At 37.4% G+C, this 21,256-nt stretch overlaps 1 protein-coding gene across 2 annotated transcripts; it reads right to left on the bottom strand.

The window, feature by feature from the left end:
* Positions 1-9,035: 9,035 nt before the first annotated feature.
* LOC104109653 (shaggy-related protein kinase NtK-1) lies at positions 9,036-20,217 on the bottom strand. Of its 2 annotated transcripts, none has more exons than XM_009619003.4 (13): positions 20,021-20,217; positions 18,112-18,228; positions 17,904-17,996; positions 17,710-17,769; positions 17,359-17,631; positions 16,986-17,060; positions 13,474-13,530; positions 13,229-13,369; positions 13,088-13,138; positions 10,720-10,815; positions 10,542-10,625; positions 9,472-9,574; positions 9,036-9,391 (listed from the first exon to the last, which is right to left on the bottom strand). In XM_009619003.4, the coding sequence occupies exons 2-13, from the start codon at positions 18,223-18,225 to the stop codon at positions 9,309-9,311; spliced, it is 1,230 nt and encodes a 409-aa protein (XP_009617298.1). In that variant the 5' UTR covers positions 18,226-18,228; positions 20,021-20,217; the 3' UTR covers positions 9,036-9,308. The 2 variants fall into 2 exon arrangements, with proteins under 2 accessions (XP_009617298.1, XP_009617299.1); XM_009619004.4 differs by having other exon boundaries at positions 18,112-18,270.
* Positions 20,218-21,256: the final 1,039 nt, after the last annotated feature.

A 21,256-nucleotide genomic window follows, 5' to 3' on the forward strand; every position in this document is an offset into this window, starting at 1 on the left:
CCAATATCGAAGCCCTGAGTTCTGACCTCCTCGAGAGCCTCTCTCCGAGCTTGCCATTTTGCATGTTCGACCATGCTCTTAGCTTTGGCTTGGTTAACCTCGACATCGATCCTAAACTGAGCTACTTTGGCATCAGCTCTTTTATTGGCCTCGATCACCTCAGATCTGGCCACTTCAAGTTCTTTGGCCAAATCTGCTTTATCTGAAGTGGCCAAATCCAACCGATGTTGAAGCTCTTTCATCTTTTCAATCAGCCCCAAAGCATTTTCTTTCGCAGATCGAAGTTGGGCATCAGACAGCTCCAACTGAGCTTCGACAGCTTCCTTTTTCGAGGCAAGGATATCCATACACTTTTTAAATTCTTCTGCCTCGGCCAGTAGCGCATCTACCTGTGAGTTAAGCCGTCCAATCTGCTCGATCCTCTGCCGAACCTGCAGAATCGGATCATTAGTGGTTATCTCTTCTTCATCTTCACTATCATGGAACATTCGGAATACCTGCTCAGTCATCTCCCCATGCTCTTCCCGAGCCGCTGTCAAATCTGCTCGAAGGTTTTCACTACGGAGCTTGTACGAGTCACTCTTCTCAGTGAGGCTTCGAACCTCGGCATCAAGCTCCTCCCGGATTTGAAGAAAGGCCTCGTTATGCAATACCAAAGCCTGCAAACGAAAGAAGAAACATTATAATTACCTACAACTCTATGTAAAAGAAGCAGCGAAAACGCCATCAAAGTTACCCGATTCAAAGCATGTTCGGCCTCGTTGAAGAGACAGGCGGGACCCACCGTATTCTTCACTGATTGATATTCTTCGGTTACCAAGGACCGAAGGTAGCTGGCAATCCCCACAGGGGAAGAAACAATTCAGGTATCCACAGGTACGGAGAGCACTATCTTCCGCCTTCGGTCGGGATCGATACTCGGGGCCGGAAATCGGTCCACCAGTATATGAATCGATGAAGGCTCGGTAGAACCAGAACCACGACGCCTTTTTGGGTACCGGCATTCCACCAAAACCGGTAACCTCCTCCGAGGCACCTGACTCGAGCCCCTCCAGAAAACCATGGATATCGGCCGACTCCTGAATACCCTCATAGGAACGATCCTCCAACATGACGGCCTCTCGAATCATGGCATCCGAAATCTGAGGGGATTCGCCAATGTCAACTATCCCGAACTCATCCCTTGAAATGTCTTCTATTGCCCGAGAAGATCTACCCCCGGTGTCCCTTTCAATCATCTTAGTTCGAGAAGGAATAATCTCGACTTCTTCTTGTTCTGCGATTATGGCCAAGGTTCTCTGATTTGCTTCCGCCAAATTGGAAGACTGTTGAATCACAACATTAGCCCGTACGCAGGCTAAATTCTCCTCTCCTTCTTTGAACTCCGAGCTCAAAAATGAAGAAACCGGCTAAGAGATCTCGAAAGCCGAAAGGGGGATCTGGTGTTATGTCTTCGGAAGAGGCCCGCCATTTAAGGGACGGGCCCGATACATCTTTTCTCTTCCTTTCTTTTACCTGCTTCAGGACAGGAACTTCTTCGCCACCAGATGGGGGCTTCATGACTACATCTTTCCCGAGTCCTACAAAAGGGAAGAGGGAGATTTACCATACAAACCGATGAAGAGAAAAATCGACAAAAAGATTTACCATGACTGCGGGCCTCCCATCGACCCTTTGATAATTCGACCTAAGCACGCTCGGAGTACGGTCTCTGCAACACCAGACTTTCGACCCATTGTCTAAGATTCGGGATCGGTTCCGAAATTTGAGCTACGGCTGTGATAAGGAAAGAAAAATGGATCAACAAACTAAAGGGAATCACAAAATCAAAATGGGCAAAGAGAAACGTTCACTCACGGCTCATATTCCATTTCTCAGGAAATGGCAAGTCATCGGCAGTGATCAGGTCCGAGGTTTTAATTCGAACAAAACGGCCCATCCAACCCCGATCTCGGGTCTCGTCTATGCTTGAGAATGGCGCTTTGGTTGCTCGGCGAGCAAGCTTGATCAACCCTTCTCGATAAAGTCGGGGACTGTAAAGGCGCATAAGATGATCGAGGGTGAAGATACGCCCCTCGACCTTGCTCGAGAAAAATCGAAGAAGAATCACTATCCTCCAAAAAGAAGGGTGGATTTGGCCGAGGGTCACATCGTACCTCTTACAAAAGGCAACGATGACAGGGTCTAAAGGTCTCAACGTGAAAGGATAAGTGTAAACACTTAAGAACCCTTCGACATGGGTAGTAATTGATTCATCAAGCGATGGGATTACTACGAGTTTATTATCCCAGTTGCATTCTTGCATGACTTTATCGAGAACTTTTTCGGTAATTGAACATTGATACCTCGACATCGGCTCACACCGACCCGGTATCGGAGAAGGCTTTTCAATTTTAAAATCGCCTACAGTCGAACACCCTACCGGAACAAATTTCTCAAGGTGGGGCTCTTCCACATCCTCGCCACCAGCAGGTCGAGATGAAGAAGCGGTCTCTTTTTGCGGAACAGTTTTAGACGCTTTTGCCATTTAAAATTTTGTGAACAAAGAACGGAAGTATTTGGTGTTTTAAGAAAGAGTTTGCAGCAAAACTCACAGATTTACAGGCAGAAAACTCAGAAGAGACGAAAAGGAACTTAGAAAATATCACGACCCCAAATTCCCTCCGTAGGATATCGTGATGGCACCTAGTCTCTAAGACTAGGTAAGCCTATCAATGCGGAATAATAATAAATAACTAAAATAAATAAACTACAATTCAAACAATTTCAACACCCAAAACCCGGTAGAAATAAGTCACAAGCTTCTAAGAATTTATTCTCAATGTCTCTATACATCAAGGTCTAAAGTAAAATAAGGAAGCAACATAAAAATGATAGAAGGGGACTCCAGAGTCTGCGGACGCTGGCAGATATACCTCGAAGTCTCCGTGCACAGGTAACTCACTGACGTCTAGGCTGGTAAGATGTACCTAGATCTGCACAAAAAAATGTGCAGAAGTGTAGTATGAGTACACCACAGCGGTACCCAGTAAGTGCCAAGCCTAACCTCGGTTGAGTAGTGACGAGGTCAGGTGAGGCCCTACTGAAATATAATAATGGCATGGTAAAATATTTAACAATATAGTAAAATAAAATGACATTGGAAATGAATCAAGTAGTATGTCACCATTTAATTACGAAAAATAATGGCAAATGATATCTCGTAGAAACAAAACAGAATTTTCTTTCAACATTAAGAAAATCACAACAAATAATCAAGGCAACTACGGCCATAAATCAATATCAACAAGGGCACTCCCGAGGTACCGCCTCGTAGTCCCAAATCATAAATAAATTTACAATATCACATTTCCTTATCTCACCGCGGGAGTCTTCATAATTTATTTTAAAGAAAATATTTTTCCCGAAATAGCATCCCGCGTTTTAGCCATTCTTATCACACCGCATGACTTCTAGTAGTTTTCCTTACTAGCCACGCGTATCAAGCCACCCTTATCTCACTGCATGCGTTTCAATACCCAGACCTTATACCACCGCATGCGTATCAATATCATAATATATCACAATTTGCACCTCAAGTGCTCAAATAATTTATCTTGTCAAAATAATTCAACAACAATATTTTTTCACAATAAAGAGCTCACGGCTCATGCCAAAAAAAATCATCAATAATATTTTTTCACAATAAAGAGCTCACGGCTCCATCACAATGAGTACAAAAATATTCAAGAATAAATAATTCAGGAAAATAATATTTAAAAAATTTTAATACGTTGCATTCAATATCAAATTTAAAAATGTCAAATACTTCATATTAATAATGTTTAATTTAAAAAAAATTCCCCTTCAAATAATGCACAGAGTAAAAGAAATCAAGTTTCAACTAAACAGGTATAACAATTAGCAGGAAAAGGTCAAACAATTTAAAGTATATATCTCAGACCAATGATGAAGAATATAACAAGATAAAATAATTTAATAAATGCTCAACAATGATCTACATAATTTAAAAATATAATCTTTCACATTTAGCCTGTGTACACACTCGTCACCTCGTATACACGACTTTCAACACATTTCAATAATCACATCAATATCAATTCTAGGGAAAAATTCCCCCACACAAGGTTAGACAAGTCACTTACCTCGACTTGCTCCAATTTAACCAAGTATTATGATTTTTCCTCGATTTTTCAACTCCGATCGACTCGTATCTAGTCATAATTAATTCGATACAGTCAACAAAAATTATAGAAATCAATTTCATAAGAAAATATTACATTTTTCAATAAAATCCGAAATTAGCTCAAAAGTTGTCCGTGGGCGCACGTCTCGGAATCCGGCGAAACTTATAAAATCCGACAACTCATTCAATTACGAGTCCAACCATACCAGTTTCAGTCAAATCCGACTCCGGATCGACACCGAAATCTCAAAAATTTCGTTTCTATGAGATTTCTAAAATTTTTCAAATTTCAATCTCAAAACACTAATTAAATGGTAAAAATAACGATATATTCGTGTATATTGACCAAATTCAAGTTAGAATCACTTACCCAAATATTTTTCCTTGAAAATATATCAAAATCGCCTCTCCTCAAGCTCCAATTCGTCAAAAAGGCAAATGGGACGAAGTTCCCTGTTTTTATAACTTACAGATTTGTCGGGGAGCTCGATTTTGTAAGGGAGCTCGATTTGTCAGGGAGCTCGATTTTGTCAGGAAGCTCAATTTTATTAGGGAGCTCGATTTGTCAGGGAGCTCGATTTGTCAGGGAGCTTGATTTTATCAGGGAGCTCGATTTATCAAGGAGCTCGATTTTGTTAGAGAGCTCGATTTGTTAGGGAGTCCGATTTTGACAGGGAGCTCGATTTTGTCAGGGAGCTCGATTTTGTCAGGGGTCTCGATTTTGACAGGCAGCCCGATTTTGACGGCATTTCCAGCAGAAAAATTGCAGCAGCTTTTGCAGCAGCTAAGTCCCATTTTTGATCCATTAACCATCTGAAACTCACCCGAGGCCCTCGGGACCTCAACCCAATACACCAACAAGTCTTAAAATATCATACAAACTTATTTGAAACCTCAAATCACATCAAACAACGCTAAAATCACGAATCATGCTCCAATTCAATCTTAATGAAACTTAAAATTTCTAACTTCTACTTTCGATGTCGAAACCTATCAAATCAAGTCCGATTGACCTCAAATTTTGCACCCAAGTCATAAATGACATAACGGAGCTGCAAAAATTTTCAGAACTGGATTCCGACCCCGATATCAAAAAGTCAAATCCCCGGTCAAACTTCCAAACTTTAAATTCCTATTTTAGCCATTTCAAGCCTAATTTCACTACGGACTTCCAAATAAAATTCCGATCACGCTTTTAAGTCCAAAATCACCATACGGAGCTGTTGGAATTATCAAAACTCTATTCCGGGGTCGTTTGCACATAATTCGACATCCGATCACTATTTGAACTTAAACTTTTAATTCTTTTCATCAAAATTCCGTATCTCGAAATAAGGACTTCGGAATTTGATTTCGGGCATACGCCCAAGTCTCAAATCACGATATGGACCTACCGGAACTGTTAAAACACTGATCCGAGTCCGTTTGCTCAAAATGTTGACCAAAGTCAACTCAGTTGAGTTTTAAACCTCTAATTCACATTTTAATCCATTTTTCAAGTGAAAACTTTCCGGAAAATTTTACGAAATGCGCACGCAAGTCAAGGAATGATAAATAGTACTTTTCGAAGTCTTAGAAAATAGAATTAATTATTAAATTTAAAGATGACTTTTTGGGTCATCACAGAAAATTTGGAAGATTGAAGACGTAAAAGTATGAATGATGGAAGGAAAGGCTATTTATAGATTGAAGCAATGACGGTTCAATATCAGAGGTGGCCGACCACCGCCTGACACTCTAAATGCCTTGGTAAAAATGAACCGATGGGACAGCTATCACATACGTCATGGTCGAGATCGATGTAAACGTCAGTATATATCTGATCGAACTATTGAGAAATCATATCGTTTCTCGCCACATCCTTTTTCGAGAAACGAAGGGACTATCTGTGTACGGTCAGAACTGATTGAGTCAGTCGTACAGACTGATCGAGACAGCATTACTTCAATCGAAAGGTATCTACGTAAGGTCAGGTCGAGGTCCGAAGAAAGGGCTTCAGGATTCGAGCTCCAAGTCCGATCCAGTATCAGTCCGGTATCATTATCGGGCCCATGACCAAATCGAACCACGAGGCAAAAGGTTGTTGGAGATGCACAGACCGACCAACTCACCCCGAATATCAAGACTCTGAGTCAGGATCGAGCTCGAGTCAAGGCCAATGGCTCGACCCGATATCGAGTTCGAGTCGGTATCGAAGCTCACAAACAAGACCGTTACAACCGCACTAAGGGAGAGAATCCTGGCAGAAAGTAGGGAAAAGACAATACATCATGGGCTCTCCACTACGTATTTTTTATTGTATATAAAGTAGGATCCCTCTACTATAAGGGCGGGGGATGGATTGTAAGCAGGGGCATATGGTAACAAAAGATTTCTTCTCATATTGAAAGATATCCCCTTGTGTTTATTTCCCTTTATCTTATTTGTTCTTCTTCTCACTATTCTCATTCTCATATTCAAGAATATACGTATTTCTATTTCTCCATACGATTTGTATCAAATTATATCACATATCCTTAGAACCATACACAAATTTAACTCTATCCAATTTTTCGGGTAAACAGACCATTTTGGAGAATCGTGGAAAACTATACGTTCTTGATTTTTCCTTGAAAATGTCTAATTTCGAAAAATCATACATGTAATAAAGAGCTTTATTATTCGAGTTAAACTATTACACAATAACTGTGTAGAGTTTCCTACACAACCAATTAATTATAATACAATAAGAAGTTATTTTCAACATTTAAATAGGCAAGTAACGTATTATAGTATTAAGAATTCTTACATTGTCAAGGATAATTTAACTGGTTGTATATATTGCTTACCCTACTTGCAAGGTTGTCAATTCGCCTTTGCTATAGAATATTAATTTCTTTGTATTGCCAGTGTGGGAAAAGTTAAACTTTACTAAATAATACCTAGGGTTAGGGATGTACAAAGAAAACCGACAAACCGCATCAAATCGATAATTCGAGTCAAACCGAGAAAAAAAATTCGATTATGGTTTGGTTTGATTTAGTTTGGTGTTAGAAAAAAAAAACTGACCATAATTGGTTTGGTTTGGTTATAACTAAAAAAAATCAAAGCGAAACCAAATCAACCCAACATTACATGTATACAAGTTTTAAAAATATTTTATACATAAAAATAATTATTGTAATATAATTTATAAATATTTTTTAAACTTTTTCATAGTTCTCTCTTTTAATGTATTATTTCAAGCTTGGACTTAGAATTTTTGAATGGTCAAATATGTTTTATAGCTCATAAAAGTTAGTGAATCAAATAATGTCCAAAGTAAAATCAAATCAATAAAAATGCTAACAAAAAAATTCAATTCAATACTAAGAATGACAATAGTGTTGGATATTTATTTTCTTAGTTTTTCATTACTTTAGATAGTGCATAACTTGCTTTTAATATTATTTAGTCATGTAATTAATACTTAGTACTTATTATTCGTACTTATTTTAACACGATTTAGTACTTTTAGATTATGTTTATTTTTGTTATGGCATATTAATTAGCAATATTTATTTTATGTGATTTGTTGACTATTTTAATATAATCATGATTCATCTCATATTATTTTATATTATTTTATTGGGTAACATCTTATATAGTTTTATCCTACTAGGACCTAAGAAATATTAGAATACAAATTATAAATTTTATGCTATGAAGATTTTGTCGGAAAAAATCTGAAAAATTTAAGAAAAACCGAGATTGAAAACCCTGACTTTTGTTGGTTTGGTTTGGTGTATAAATTTAAAAATCCGAGACAATTGATTTAGTTTGGTAATTGAAAAACCCGAACCAACCCGGCCATGTACACCCCTAGGTAAAAGGAAAGTAACAGTAAGGTGGTACTCTCCAAGAAGTAAGTATTCAATTATTTGTAGGTGACGTTTAAGTTACCTTATATAACTTTAAATTATTTATATAAAGATATAAGAACTAAGGTCGGGCATGTAACAAGTGAATAATGAGTCATAACCCAAAAGTGGTGTGTGGGGATACACGGACAAGAAAAGAATGAATCATGAATCATAAGTGGAGATAGAGGTTCATTTTTTTACCACAAAGAAGATAAGAGTATATTAGTTGATTCCCATGAAACAAGAAGATTTAATATTATATGTGTTCTTTTTATTTTTCTGATTTTCCATCCGACACTCATTTTGGGGCCGGATTAATTCGGATTCGCAGGGATAAACTGTTTTCTATTAAAGAAAACTCTATTACCAAGTCTTGAACATAAAACATACTTGACAATCCACCATAACCTTTGGCGGTGATATGAGTTTCCTTTTCTTAATAATTCAAAGTTGCGCATTTATCACCGGATTTTTGTTTAAAGGGGGACAAAAAACAGACACTAACTTACCAATCAAGTGACTGAAAAATCCGGACAAGGTCATCTGTGCAGTAGCATTTTGTAACACTCCCTTTTATCTCATCCAACCACATACACTTGCATTTCCATCAAACTGTTAATAAACAACAACCCAGTAAAATCCCACTAATGGGGTCTGGGGAGGGTAGTGTGTACGCAGGCGTTACACCTACCCCGAAAGAGTAGAGAGGCTATTTCCGAAAGACTCTCGGCTCAAAAAAAAAAAAAAGACAAAAAGACAAAAAGGAGACAATATTAGTATCACAACAACAATCATAGGATAAATAGAAACACCATGAAATCCAGAAGAAGGATGCCGGTATTGTCGGATGATGTGCTCGATGCACATTCCAAATTGGTTGATGGCTTACACAAATCAAACACCAGCCAAACCCCGAGATCTGATGGTTATTTTCAAAAGTCACATGCTCGAAAACAGTGTTTCAGCCGTTGCACTAAAAATCACTTTGAAATTTCATCATAAAATAATAGTAGCTCATTCAGAAAGCAGTCCATCCTTAACCACATAAATGTAGGACATAAAAGGAACAGGGTGAAAGGAATACATGTTGGAGGTAAGGAATGTTAAAGAGCACCTTCCTACCACTGCTTTTACAAAATAGGATAATAATACAAAGAGATAACTGGTACATGTGGGGAGCAAAGGGGAAAAAATGGATAACATAGCTTACACTTAAATTATATCTACCGTACAGTGGGAACTCATAAACCAAGGGACGGGCACTGTTTTCTGGCATGCTCTGGAACCAACTTCAATAGAGTCTCTGCAGAGACACCCTTTAACTCTGGCAAAAGAGGTGTGGGTTCAATATTTTTAGTTGTGAGAGGAAAGCTCATTTGAAGGAAATTTTTAATAATGACATACCATGGGCCTTAAAGTTAAACAAGGGGGGAAGGACACGGCCATTTGGGAGGCGTGTATTAGGATCACGAAGCTCATCGAAAAAGGCGTGGGTCACTGCCTCTAACTGCAATCAAATCATTACATTCTATCGCAACTTAAGAAGTAGACAACAAGTAATTAAGTATATTCAAATTTCAGCCACAAATAAGAATTGCAAAGCAACATCACTTTCCCAAATTTAACTATCTCAAGTAACTGAGACTATACTACATAGTCATAACAATACCAAATCAAAATTTATATGGAATGGCCATTATTCCAAACAAAGAAAGCAAAGAGATATATATGTACCATTGACAAACTTAAAACCAACTTCACTTTTCCCTTAAATATAAAAGAGAACTAATGCCACTCAAATAGAACAAGACAATCCAGACTAAATAACTCACAAACCATTAACTCACTAGCTATCTTCAGATCCTGAAAAGCATATTCCCTTTTATTAACAATCTACAAAAAACATTCATGGAGTGCTGTGTGTAAAAGCTACTTACGTCGCCTAAAACTAAGAATTTGTATGCTAAGAGAGTATCAAAATGAGCAAGGTAGAAAGGGTGCTGACGTCGCCTAAAACTAAGGCCCTTCAGAACCTCAAACAATTACACATTATACTGTTATTGGCAATAAAGCTAAAATACGTAATAAACTGTGCCAATACAGAAGGAAAAGGAAATTGGATTTCGTTATTTAAAAAGTGATATGCTCCCAACAATAATAGCAGCCTCTCAAACACCACACGCACTGCATCTGTTTAACATTTCCAGATATTGTTAGTTTTCAGCCCAAAGTTTTAGAAAAGTTCCCCTACACATGCACAGATTTAAGAGATGAGAGGGAAGAATGGCAAATTTTGGCGAGCAAAACCGAGGTTAAAGCATTTGTGAACAAAAACGTAACAGCTGATGTTTAGTCATTTAGAAGAACATGAAAGCACATAGACAACACCAGAGATGCAAAAGATGACCAATCTGTTATCACTGGGCCCATAGCTGCATATAAACTACACTTTCAATGATAATTAGCATACTTACAGCAGAGCAACGCAAGTTAGGTGAGTACTGCAGTAGTCTTGAAACCAGATCAACAGCTTCTGGAGGCATGCGCTTATGAAATATCTAATATTCAACCATTAGAATTGACAAGATGCCCTATAGATACTTGATACTGCTAGAGAGGGGATGGTTCAGTAAAAACTTGTATTTCAAGTACCTTGTGCCACGGATGAGCTTTAATTTGGGGGAATTTGAACTCATTATAATTTGGATTCATGCATTTAATTTCTTCCCTTGTAGGAGTACCCAAGACCTGTAAAAGATATTAGGAAATTTGGGGCCAACGGGTCAGGTTTATCCTGGTCCAAAAGATGATAAATTAAATGTCACTTTCATGCAAAAGATGGCATCTTTTGGGTCATGTTTACCAAGGACAATAATGGAAATATCAATTATAATAAACTTGTCTACTACCAAACAGGGACTCTCCTTTCTTTCTTTGGCAAATCATTGAACTCGTTTTACTAACAATGATTAAGAATATGAAATCATTACGTCAAGTGGAACAGGAAAAGGAATGTCTAATGCAACAAAACTGGCTCTCAGCGTTCAAGAGGAACTCCACTTATGGATTACAACCAAGAATCTGAATCAGTAAAACAAAGTGAACTTGACACAGATTCGAAAAGCAAATTCATCACAAATACCCAAGCAGTGGCCAAAACCACTTGCCTTTTACACACTATCAGATCAGAACCACATAATTCCAGAAGCATACAGTCAGAAGCCTTGTCTAAACTGTAATTTGTTGGTAAGAGTATTCTGCCATTTCTCAAGGATATTAATTCGCAATAATCATAAATTCAAGGCTGATCACGTTTTGAAAAAAAAGGATTTCGCTTTAAAATTATCAGGTAAAAAACAAGTCAGAAAGCACAGTTCAGGCTGAAAACCAGGTTCACTTTGTGTGTCCAGGGATAGATTTATAGCCTAGATTATAGTGCACGTTAACTCATGGTCCCTCCATCAAATTAGGTATGTTATGTACATATTTCCTAGAATAGATCTAACATTAAGGGTGCGTTTGGTATGAAGGAAAACATTTTCCGGAAAATATTTTCCAATTTCCCCATGTTTGGTTGGCTTAAATGTTTTGGAAAATATTTTACTCGTGAACTTATTTTTCTCCAAGTGGAGGAAAATGTTTTCCCTATCAAAAGAAGGGAAAACATTTTCCAAAACCCCATTCCTACCAATCCACCCCCACCCCTACCCTACCCTACCCTACCCTACCCTACCCCCACTCTAAATTAAAATATTATTAATAGTACTTTCTATAAGTGATAAAACCACTCATTTTTCATGAAAATATTTTTTACGAAAACATTTTCCTTCATACCAACCACACCCTAACTGATGGCCGCCATGCTCCAAAAGGGCTAAATGGTGCACTTCGTGGGATGCTAGGTTATTTATCCAGAGGATCAGAAATCTATTCTCACTTAATACTTTTTGTTCCGTTCTTTTTCTCCTTCCTTTAGTTTCGAACCCTAGCCCCGTTCCCCACTTTCAGTCCTTCCTAAACTCATTCCCAGTACTTCTTATTCTCCCGAATACCAATTTGTACTAAAGCCCCAATTTTGATTTCATGTCTCTCTTTCATATGCTCTAGAACCCTTGTTCTCAAGAAGATTTTGCACTCAAACCCATGAGCTTACACTCTCAAGCCTCAAGAAGATTTTGCTTTTACAGTAACAATAACAACAAACCCAGTGAAATCCCACTCACCCCTACCTTGAAAAGGTAGAGAGGCTGTTTCCGGTAGACCATCGGCCCAGGACAAGATTTTGCTTTTAGGATAAATTTATTCCCTTCTATTTCAATATTTGATGAATTATTCCTCAATTTTGCATCTAAGTAAGAAGATTGGCTTTAAATTTTTCAAATTTTAGTGAATGATTCCTTTCCTACAATTAAGTTGCTACAATAGACTTAAAAAAATTCAGCTTGCTAAGCTTGGTCCACCAGTTTGTTTTAAGTGGCTTCTCTCTTTTGGTTTTGTTTCTAACAAAGGTCCTTTATTCTAGAAATTTCAAGATTAACCCATATACATTGATATAGTTGCACTTGGCAGGACATTTATTTGTTCTCACTAGACGTAGTGGTGCGTCCATGTTCATGAAATCCTAGATCCACCTCTGCGTGTGTCTATATTGACCTTAGCAACTACATTTTCTTTTGAACTCCCTCATACACCTAAATGAGAACCTTAATTGTTACATCTCCTTCCCATAATCTAGTTGATAGGGATTGTACAAAAAACCCAACCAGGAAAAAGTGGCTTCTCCCTTATAAAACTCACTTGCAAAAAAAAAAAAAGCATCAGATGGTAACCACAAATTCAAAGGAAGGTCATCCCAAAATATTGCGAGTTTGCCAAATATACAGAAGAGCGAAAGGACAAATATACAACCCAAAAAGGGTGAAAACACTCAAAATAACAGCAGAGATGGAATAGACCTGAACAAAAAGAAGTGACAGAGACAGCAAATGGGCTGATCAAGATCAAGAAAAGATGAAATTACCTTAATGATCTCAACAAGCTGATCAACTCCACTTTCACCCGGAAACAAAGGCTGAACGCAAAAAATAAACAATCAAATACAAAGCACAGACCACATAGCATAGAATAAATTGTTTCTCATTAGACGAAAGTAACATCCTACCTGCCCAAGAAGTAGCTCAGCTAGAACACAGCCAGCAGACCAGATGTCAATAGCAGAAGTGTACTCTGTTGCTCCAAATATAAGTTCAGGCGCTCTATAATACCTAGAGCAGATGTAAGAAATATTTGGTTCTCCTTTAACCTTCCAAGAATTCAGAAAGAATGAATAAAAATCCAGTCACAGAATGCACAAAAGAGCCCAATTTAGTAATGTGGAAGAGAGGAAGAAGGAACATGTATACAAACCAGAACTTTAGCACTTCCAAAGTCACACAATTTAACCTGGTGAGTATGTGGATTCACCTGCAAAAGGAGTTAAGACCTTGGTCAGTAAGTATGCTGAGAGAAAATGCCAAATGGAAAGGGGCAGAACTTAATTATGCTTGATAGCAAATGAACCTAACTGTGAAGAGCAATTGGTCACACCACAAGCAACTGAGAGTCTGGGAGTGGAACCACCAGCAATGAGAAGTCAACCGAGCCCAAGTAAACCATTTCTTTCAATGTGTATAGAATAATTTTACATCACCCGCTGACTAATTAAGACAGTACGGATGCCAGATGCCTTGTTATATTTGATATATCACTTGAATACTTTTTTCTATTCTTCTTGCCAATTTTTTTTCCAGATTGCCACCTCTAGAGAAGCCTATAAAGGACAATCTCTCAGAAGGGATGGAAATACTTGTGGAGCCAAGTCAAATGTTTAGGATCATAAAAGATTAATCACCTACTAGGTAGAGCACAAGACCAATCCAAATTCCTAAAGAAAGCTCATATTAGTGACGGGAAAGACATTATCTTATATGTTAATTACACAAGATAAAAGGTAGAACAATGATGCTGGGGAATAAGTATTCCCTTATCTCTTATATATGGTTCATCAATCAAGTGGCAGTATTTGTTACTCTTTGCAGACCAATCAAATGAAAGCTTGCTTGCGGGCTGTAATGACCCAACCTATCTTTTTGAGTTTTAGCACCTCATTCCTTGATTTGAAACTCCACATAGGTTTACAGGATGTTTTATGACTTGCGGCCGTTGCGGGTATGGATGGTTTCGATCCTAAAGGACTCGAGGAAGATTCGGAATCATGACATGCTACTTGGAGTTTAAGGAGTTTTAGTAGCAACTTTACCCATCGATTTTAGTATTTGCACTTTGGTTCATTTTTCGAGACCTTGGATAGGTCTGTATGGTGTTATTGGACTTGTGGGAGTGATTGGGTTAGGACCCGCGGGGCTCGGGTGAGTTTTGAAGTGTTGGGAGCAAGATTGAAAAAAAAAATTGACATCTGAAGCAGGTTATGGTGCGGCCAGCAGTGCAGCCAGCACTATAGGAGTGCGGTCCGCACCACGGTCCGCACTTCTGATCACTGAAGCTGCATGTCCACATTTCTCTCGGTCAGTGCAGCTACCATTGAGGCCGCAATGGAGGAAGTGCAGTCCTCAATGGCCAAGTGTGGACAGCACTGCAGTGAATTTTCAAAAAGTATAAATATCGGATTTTGGTGTTTTTTATTTCATTCTTCACCATTTTGGAGACTTGGGAGCTCGAATTTGGGGATTTTTGACCTAAATCTAGATCTACAACCTTTGGGTGAGTGATTCTAATTTGAATTTATGATTACTAAATGAATCCAACCTTGAATTTGTCTCTTAAACATGAAATCAAAGAGGAGAAATGGGGTTTTGAGACCGAGATCTAGAATCACCTAAATAGAATTTTGGAATGTCCAAAAGGACTCTATACGAAAATCTAAGCATAAATTTAGACTGGGGAGGTTATAGGTCAATGGGTTTTGACTTTAGTTTCGAGGTTTGACCATGCAAACCTAGAGTTGAATTTTGGTTTTGACTTTGACCTAGGGTTAGATTTAAACTTTGAAACTGATTACTTTAGCCTTACTTAACCTTGTTAAGTATACTTTTGGCTAGATCGAGTTCATTTGACAGATTTGGAGCGAGAATAGGCAACTCTTGAAGGTTAGAGCTAGCCCGGGACAAAGGTAAGTTAAGACATTGACCTCAATCTCAATGAGGGAACTTTTCCCAAGTTGTCTTGCTGCTATATGCAACGTGTTTGGGGGTAACGTATATGCGAGATGACGAGCTTATATGCGGATGTCATGTACTTCCATGCTTGGATAGAATGATAAGCTTTGTATGCTTTACTTGTTTTACTTGCTTTACTTGTTGTATGACTACTTGAGCATCTTATTCATGCTAGTATAATATTATAGGAATCATCCACATGCTAGTTTTAACATTATAGACTTCACGGACTTGTTTTTACATAATTTGAATTGTCTAGTCATATACCGTCTTATATATGCACCTAGCATATAATGTTCTCATTATTTTATTTGAGATTGTTTATGTGAGTTGTTGAGTTGTGAGAGCGTGTAAATTCACACTCCAGTTGGGGTATCAGTTAAGGCATGTGGGGATATATGTTCGTGTAGGACGTGTGGATTCACGTTCCTAGTGCGTGTGAATTCAAAGTTCCTGGTGCATATGGATAAGGATCCATCCATTCATGAGTCGCCCTCTTATGTTTCTCTCTTGGTGGCGTACGCGCAGGTTTGATAGTGATGCCGTTGGTATTTGAGGGTAAAGGTGGAAGCTTTATTTTTGCTTAAGTGATCCTTTATGCATGCTTATGCATTCTTATACGTTGTACTTGTGCATATCATTTATATATGCTGATTAGATGCATTAGACAAGATAGGATGTGTTATATCACGTGCTTTATCTATGCATATCTTTTATGCTATTTCCGTGCTATTCTATCGGTTATTGTTTCATCATATGATTGCACAGGTTGATAAAGTGAATAGCTTTTGACTAAACTCTCGCCAATACTTCGCTAGGGACGGACAATGATATTGAGTACGCGATGGAGATTACTTAGGGGTATTTACTCGAGACTAAGGGCGAGCTGCTTGATCGATCCGATGCCTTGAAACCACCTTCTGTTATCTATCTATTACTGTTTTCTAATGGAGAACAAAGTATTGTACTATGATTCAGACAGTTGTATTATTTGATGGTAGTAGCTCATGACTTAGTAATACCAGTTCTTGGAGAGTTGTATTGATATTTCCGCATTTGTATTAGATTTCAGACTTATGTATATCCTATTTACGCCATTTCCATTAGACTTTATCATGTATATAGTTTTGTTGTGGCTTATATTGTTGAATGGCTCGCCTAGCGGGTTGAGTTAGGTGTCATCACGACTAAGGTGGGATTTGGATCGTAACACCGACAAGAATGGCTCATGAGGAAAGAAATTAAGTCTCAAACTCCCTCAGATATGGTGATCAAATGACTTCCATTTCTCTCTTTGTATGAATTATTGAAAAAGGGCAGCCCGGTGCACTAAGCTCCCGCTATGCGCAGGGTCCGGGGAAGGGCCGGACCACAAGGGTCTATCGTACGCAGCCTTACCCTGTTTTTCTGCAAGAGGCTGTTTCCACAACTCGAACTCGTGACCTCCTGGTCACATGGCAGCAACTTTACCAGTTACGCCAAGGCTCCCCTTCACGCCAAGGCTCCCCCTCCTTGTATGAATTATTGAAAAGTATTGAAAAGAGTATCTGCAGTACATATTTGTTTTCATCCAGTGGGAAAATTCATTCACACTAAGATCCGTTATCAAGAAATTGCACTCCATATGTCATGCAGACTTAATATAACTAAACACAAATTAAAAGGAACGACAGCTAAAAGACTGATAGAGGCAGATATATATACCAAAAGATTCTGAGGCTTGATGTCCCTGTGGCACACTCCGATTGTGTGATGGATGTAAGACAACGCCCTGAAAATCTGCCAGACAATAACAGCATCTTATACTTTAGACTGCAACAGTTACTAAACTTCAAGAACCTCAAGTGCATTGACAACATGGTAAATGATACATGTTACACAAGTTTCTCATCCAAAAAACATTGTTCGTTGAACCTTTCCAAAATTAGTCATCCCTCAGAAAACAGAAAAGATATGGAAATTGACCGTGATAAAATTTATATATTGCAACAGAACAAGTCAAGATTTTTCATCTAGGACAATGCAACAAGAAAAAGATATTAAGTTATATAACACACTTTAAAAACAAACACAATACCTGATATGTATAAAGCTTCACCAGTATCAATGGAATCCTTTGATTCAACTTATTGTAGTGTTTAATAACGCGATGGACAGTTTCAGGGACGTATTCAAGAACCAAATTAAGATATACTTCATCCTTCTCAGTTGTGGAAAAGAAGCAATGCTTCAGGCACACAACATTTGGGTGATCAAGAAGACGCATGGTCTGCAGCTCCCGGTTCTTATATCTCTTGTCTTGAAGAACCTTTTTGATAGCAACAGTTTCACCAGTCTCTAAGCATTTTGCCTGAGTAACCCAATGAGCAAAATCATGTGAGTAAATTGACAGGGATGGATGATGCCACGTTAAAGAAAATAATGATACCTGGAAAACTACTCCAAATGATCCTTGTCCAACAATACGTTCAGCCATATAACTGATAGTCTGCACCAAACCCACATCCCAGAAATAAGCATACCCATACAACAGACAAAAAGGAAAAAAGAAAAGAAGTTAGTACATACCATACGAAATTCTGAAACTACCAATTTGACTGGAAAGATAGATTGCCAGATTACCTGTTTAGGCTGACCATGTCTACCACCAGTAGTTGTCACTATTATATGGCCTGTCTCAGTCCCATTACCATCTACAATAGCTGCTTCGATTTCCTACACATGAAACACTTAAATCTGATAACAAATATTTTCAAAAGGAGAACCCAATGCCACTTGAAGAAACAAAAAGGCCAAAAGCATGGATGAAGAGGCTTTTCAATATGCAGACCTTATCATCCCTGATTCTCATGTCATTCATCTCCTCAGGCAGCCTATCTACACCAACATTATGGCTACTGGATTCTCTCAAACCGGATACAGGTGCTAAGCCTACTGAAGTCATTTCCTGAAATTTTGCGAACTATTATCACCTCAAAAAGTCATTCACCTGATCAACACGGCATCATAAAGTATCAGCTCTAAGCATCTCTAAACGTATGAATAATGCATAATTCCTTTCAGCCTTTAGATTAGTATATCATATAAAATCTACAACATCTGAGACAGAACCAGCAATCCAAAGTTGGATTTGAATGAAATTCATGTATTGATTTACATAGTTGCATGTACTTGCAACAATATTAGACATAATCAATTAGCAAGGTTATGTACTCAAATAGAAACAAGCCTTATGGGCTTTATCCATTTAAATGGATGTCCAGCTAGAGTCTTCTTGCCAGATAAATCCTTTTGTCCAAAGTGAAATCTTTACTGATCAAATAACTAAGAAAGAGAAATTAAGCTAGCTGGAATAGTTTTTCTTCTTTTTTTTTTAAGAAAGAAAAAGAATATTAAGCAAGCTAGAATAGCTGAAGTTTGTTGGCAGTTAAGAACAGGTTGACTTTGACCCTCCAACCTTGCAAGGAAGAAAGATCGGACGATACTCAATTGCTTCATCTATGTCACTCTCAAAGTCAAAAACTATCATATGATCATCTAGTCAGCAAAAATATATGGTGAAAATACAAAAATGAAAATTTCACTAGTTACCCTATAACTATCTCGGTAACCTCACTGTTCACCCAACACTAGTTACAGAGATGAGAACGTGATGAATTCCAGCACAAAGTTTCCACAATACCTGTGGAAAACCAACTCATGGGATGAGATACGCACATGGCATATTATCAACAGCTACCGCGTGCCCGAGACAGCTAAAACCATTTAGACTCATAAATGCAAGATTCTTGTTCCGTTTCTTTTATCTGATTGCACAATGTCATCAATTTTCACACTTGTTTTTCTGCAGCGTTACGTACTTATACATTGAGCACCAGAATAGTGACTTTTTTTTCATATACTACTATTACAAAAGTGCACCATACCTTACAACAAGTAAAACCAGAGAACCATCACCATCTGCTTAAATTAAATTCCATTCGTACTGCCTAAAGAGTCGAGCAAACATCAACTCCACATAACAATAGTGTCTACTGTCTGCTACATCATAAGCACATACTACACCACAGAATAGCTCCGAATGAGAAGTATAAACCTTGCCAAACTAAATTTAAGAGACTCCATTAGGCATATTACAGCTAAGAGGCAACTTGAGATACAAAACCAGCTAGTACAATACAAACTACAGCTAGAAGATAACCGAGAATTTCACGAGGATTAGTGGCACACAATTCTAAACTCGGTAGGTAATGGTCACACCCCTCTACCTTTATCCACTTAAGTACCAGATTTTTGTCAGTTTCCAAAGAAAAAGAGAATATAAGGTAGAAAAATCAATATTCAAAGCTCATTAACGGCCGTCTATATAGATTGAAAATTAATGACGTCAAAAAAATTCTGTGCTGACAGACATTCTTTTAAGAAAAAAGTAGCTCAAATAATTAGCTCAGAGAGAAAGAGAAACATCAAGGAAGATAAATGCAAAAGACGACTCCAGAATAATGAATAAGAGAAAACGTCATTAAGGGAGAAAAATACACGCAGTTAATACAGCAATATCAAAGAAAACGAATAATCAAAAATTTACACAACGATCTAAGGAGATCCATATCGAAAGAAAATCGAAATAAATTCAAACGCAAAAGCTGTAAAATGGATCTGTAGCGGAAGAATAGAGAAATTAAACACTTCCAAAAAACCAAAAAAAAAAAAAAAAAAAGCAGAAATGAGAACTGTACCGATGAAATCAGAAAATCTTCAGGATATTGAGAATACACCGATCATTAGAGGCTCTCAGAGAAACAGAGAAAACCTGAAATCGAGAGAGAGAATCGCAGGGAAGATGAAAGAGAAAGGAGTTTTGATTTTTATTCTATTTTGGTTTTTATTTGCTTTTTGATGATCTATAATTTTTACTTTTGACTGATAATGGGGCAATGTGACAGTGAAGAAGTCTAGGCGTTATAAAAGAGATTCCTTTTTTTTTTTATGTCATTTTTTAAATTTGACGTTTTTTATAAGAGTTAATGCCCTAAAATCTCTCTAAACTATCAATTTTTTATCAGATTAATACTTAAACTATTCGAGCAAAACCCTCTAAACTATATTGCACTTTATATTAAAAACCATTCATTGCATTTTTTGAGGTGCGTCTAGTACACGCTCCTAATTATCTAAAAAAATATGCCATGTAACACTACATGCGGCTATTTAACTCAGCCAAAAACCCACCTAAACTATCATTTTTTATTAGTTTCCTACTTAAACTATCTGGTATCCCTAAAAACCCCTTTAACTATATTTTCCTATAAATTAAAATCACATGTTAAACTTTTAAAGGTACGTCTGTCTAACTATATTAACTTATGGTTTGTACAAAGTTTTTATATAGTTTACTCATGATGTATTACTCTCGAATGATTGATTAATTTTAGGAGTTTTGGCCAAAATAATATCTAATGTACTGTGTTAATTTTAGGTTTAATTGTGATTGTATTTTATGCTAGACTCAAATTGATAAGTCCTTATTTATATTCACTTTGTAGAACAGTTAAAAAATAAAGGCATATAGTGTAGTATTTCTTAAAAGTCATCTTATATTACACAAAATAAAATTTCGCAAATAAAAAATCAATTACCTAACAATTACATTCTCTAATTCCATATTACATAAAGAAGATTTAAGAGATTCAACTTTATTATTTATAAGGTGTCGAGTTTAATAAGAAGATTTAAATTGGTATTCATCCAATAATATACGTAAGACATGAAAGAAGACTAAAACAAGAAATAGAATAAATAATTTCAAAGGAAACAAGAGAGGGAGAATTTTTGTCCAGAGTAAACCCATATGAAGAACTAAAGAAAAAAGGTTAAGAATGAAGAAGAAGGTGAAAAACAAAGAAGAAAGGTGAAAAATAAGGAAGAGTGGTAAAAAATGAGAAAGAAAGATGGATATAACTGAAAGAGAATAT

This window comes from Nicotiana tomentosiformis, chromosome 12 (assembly GCF_000390325.3).
Source record: "Nicotiana tomentosiformis chromosome 12, ASM39032v3, whole genome shotgun sequence".
In the NCBI taxonomy this organism is placed as follows: domain Eukaryota; kingdom Viridiplantae; phylum Streptophyta; class Magnoliopsida; order Solanales; family Solanaceae; genus Nicotiana; species Nicotiana tomentosiformis.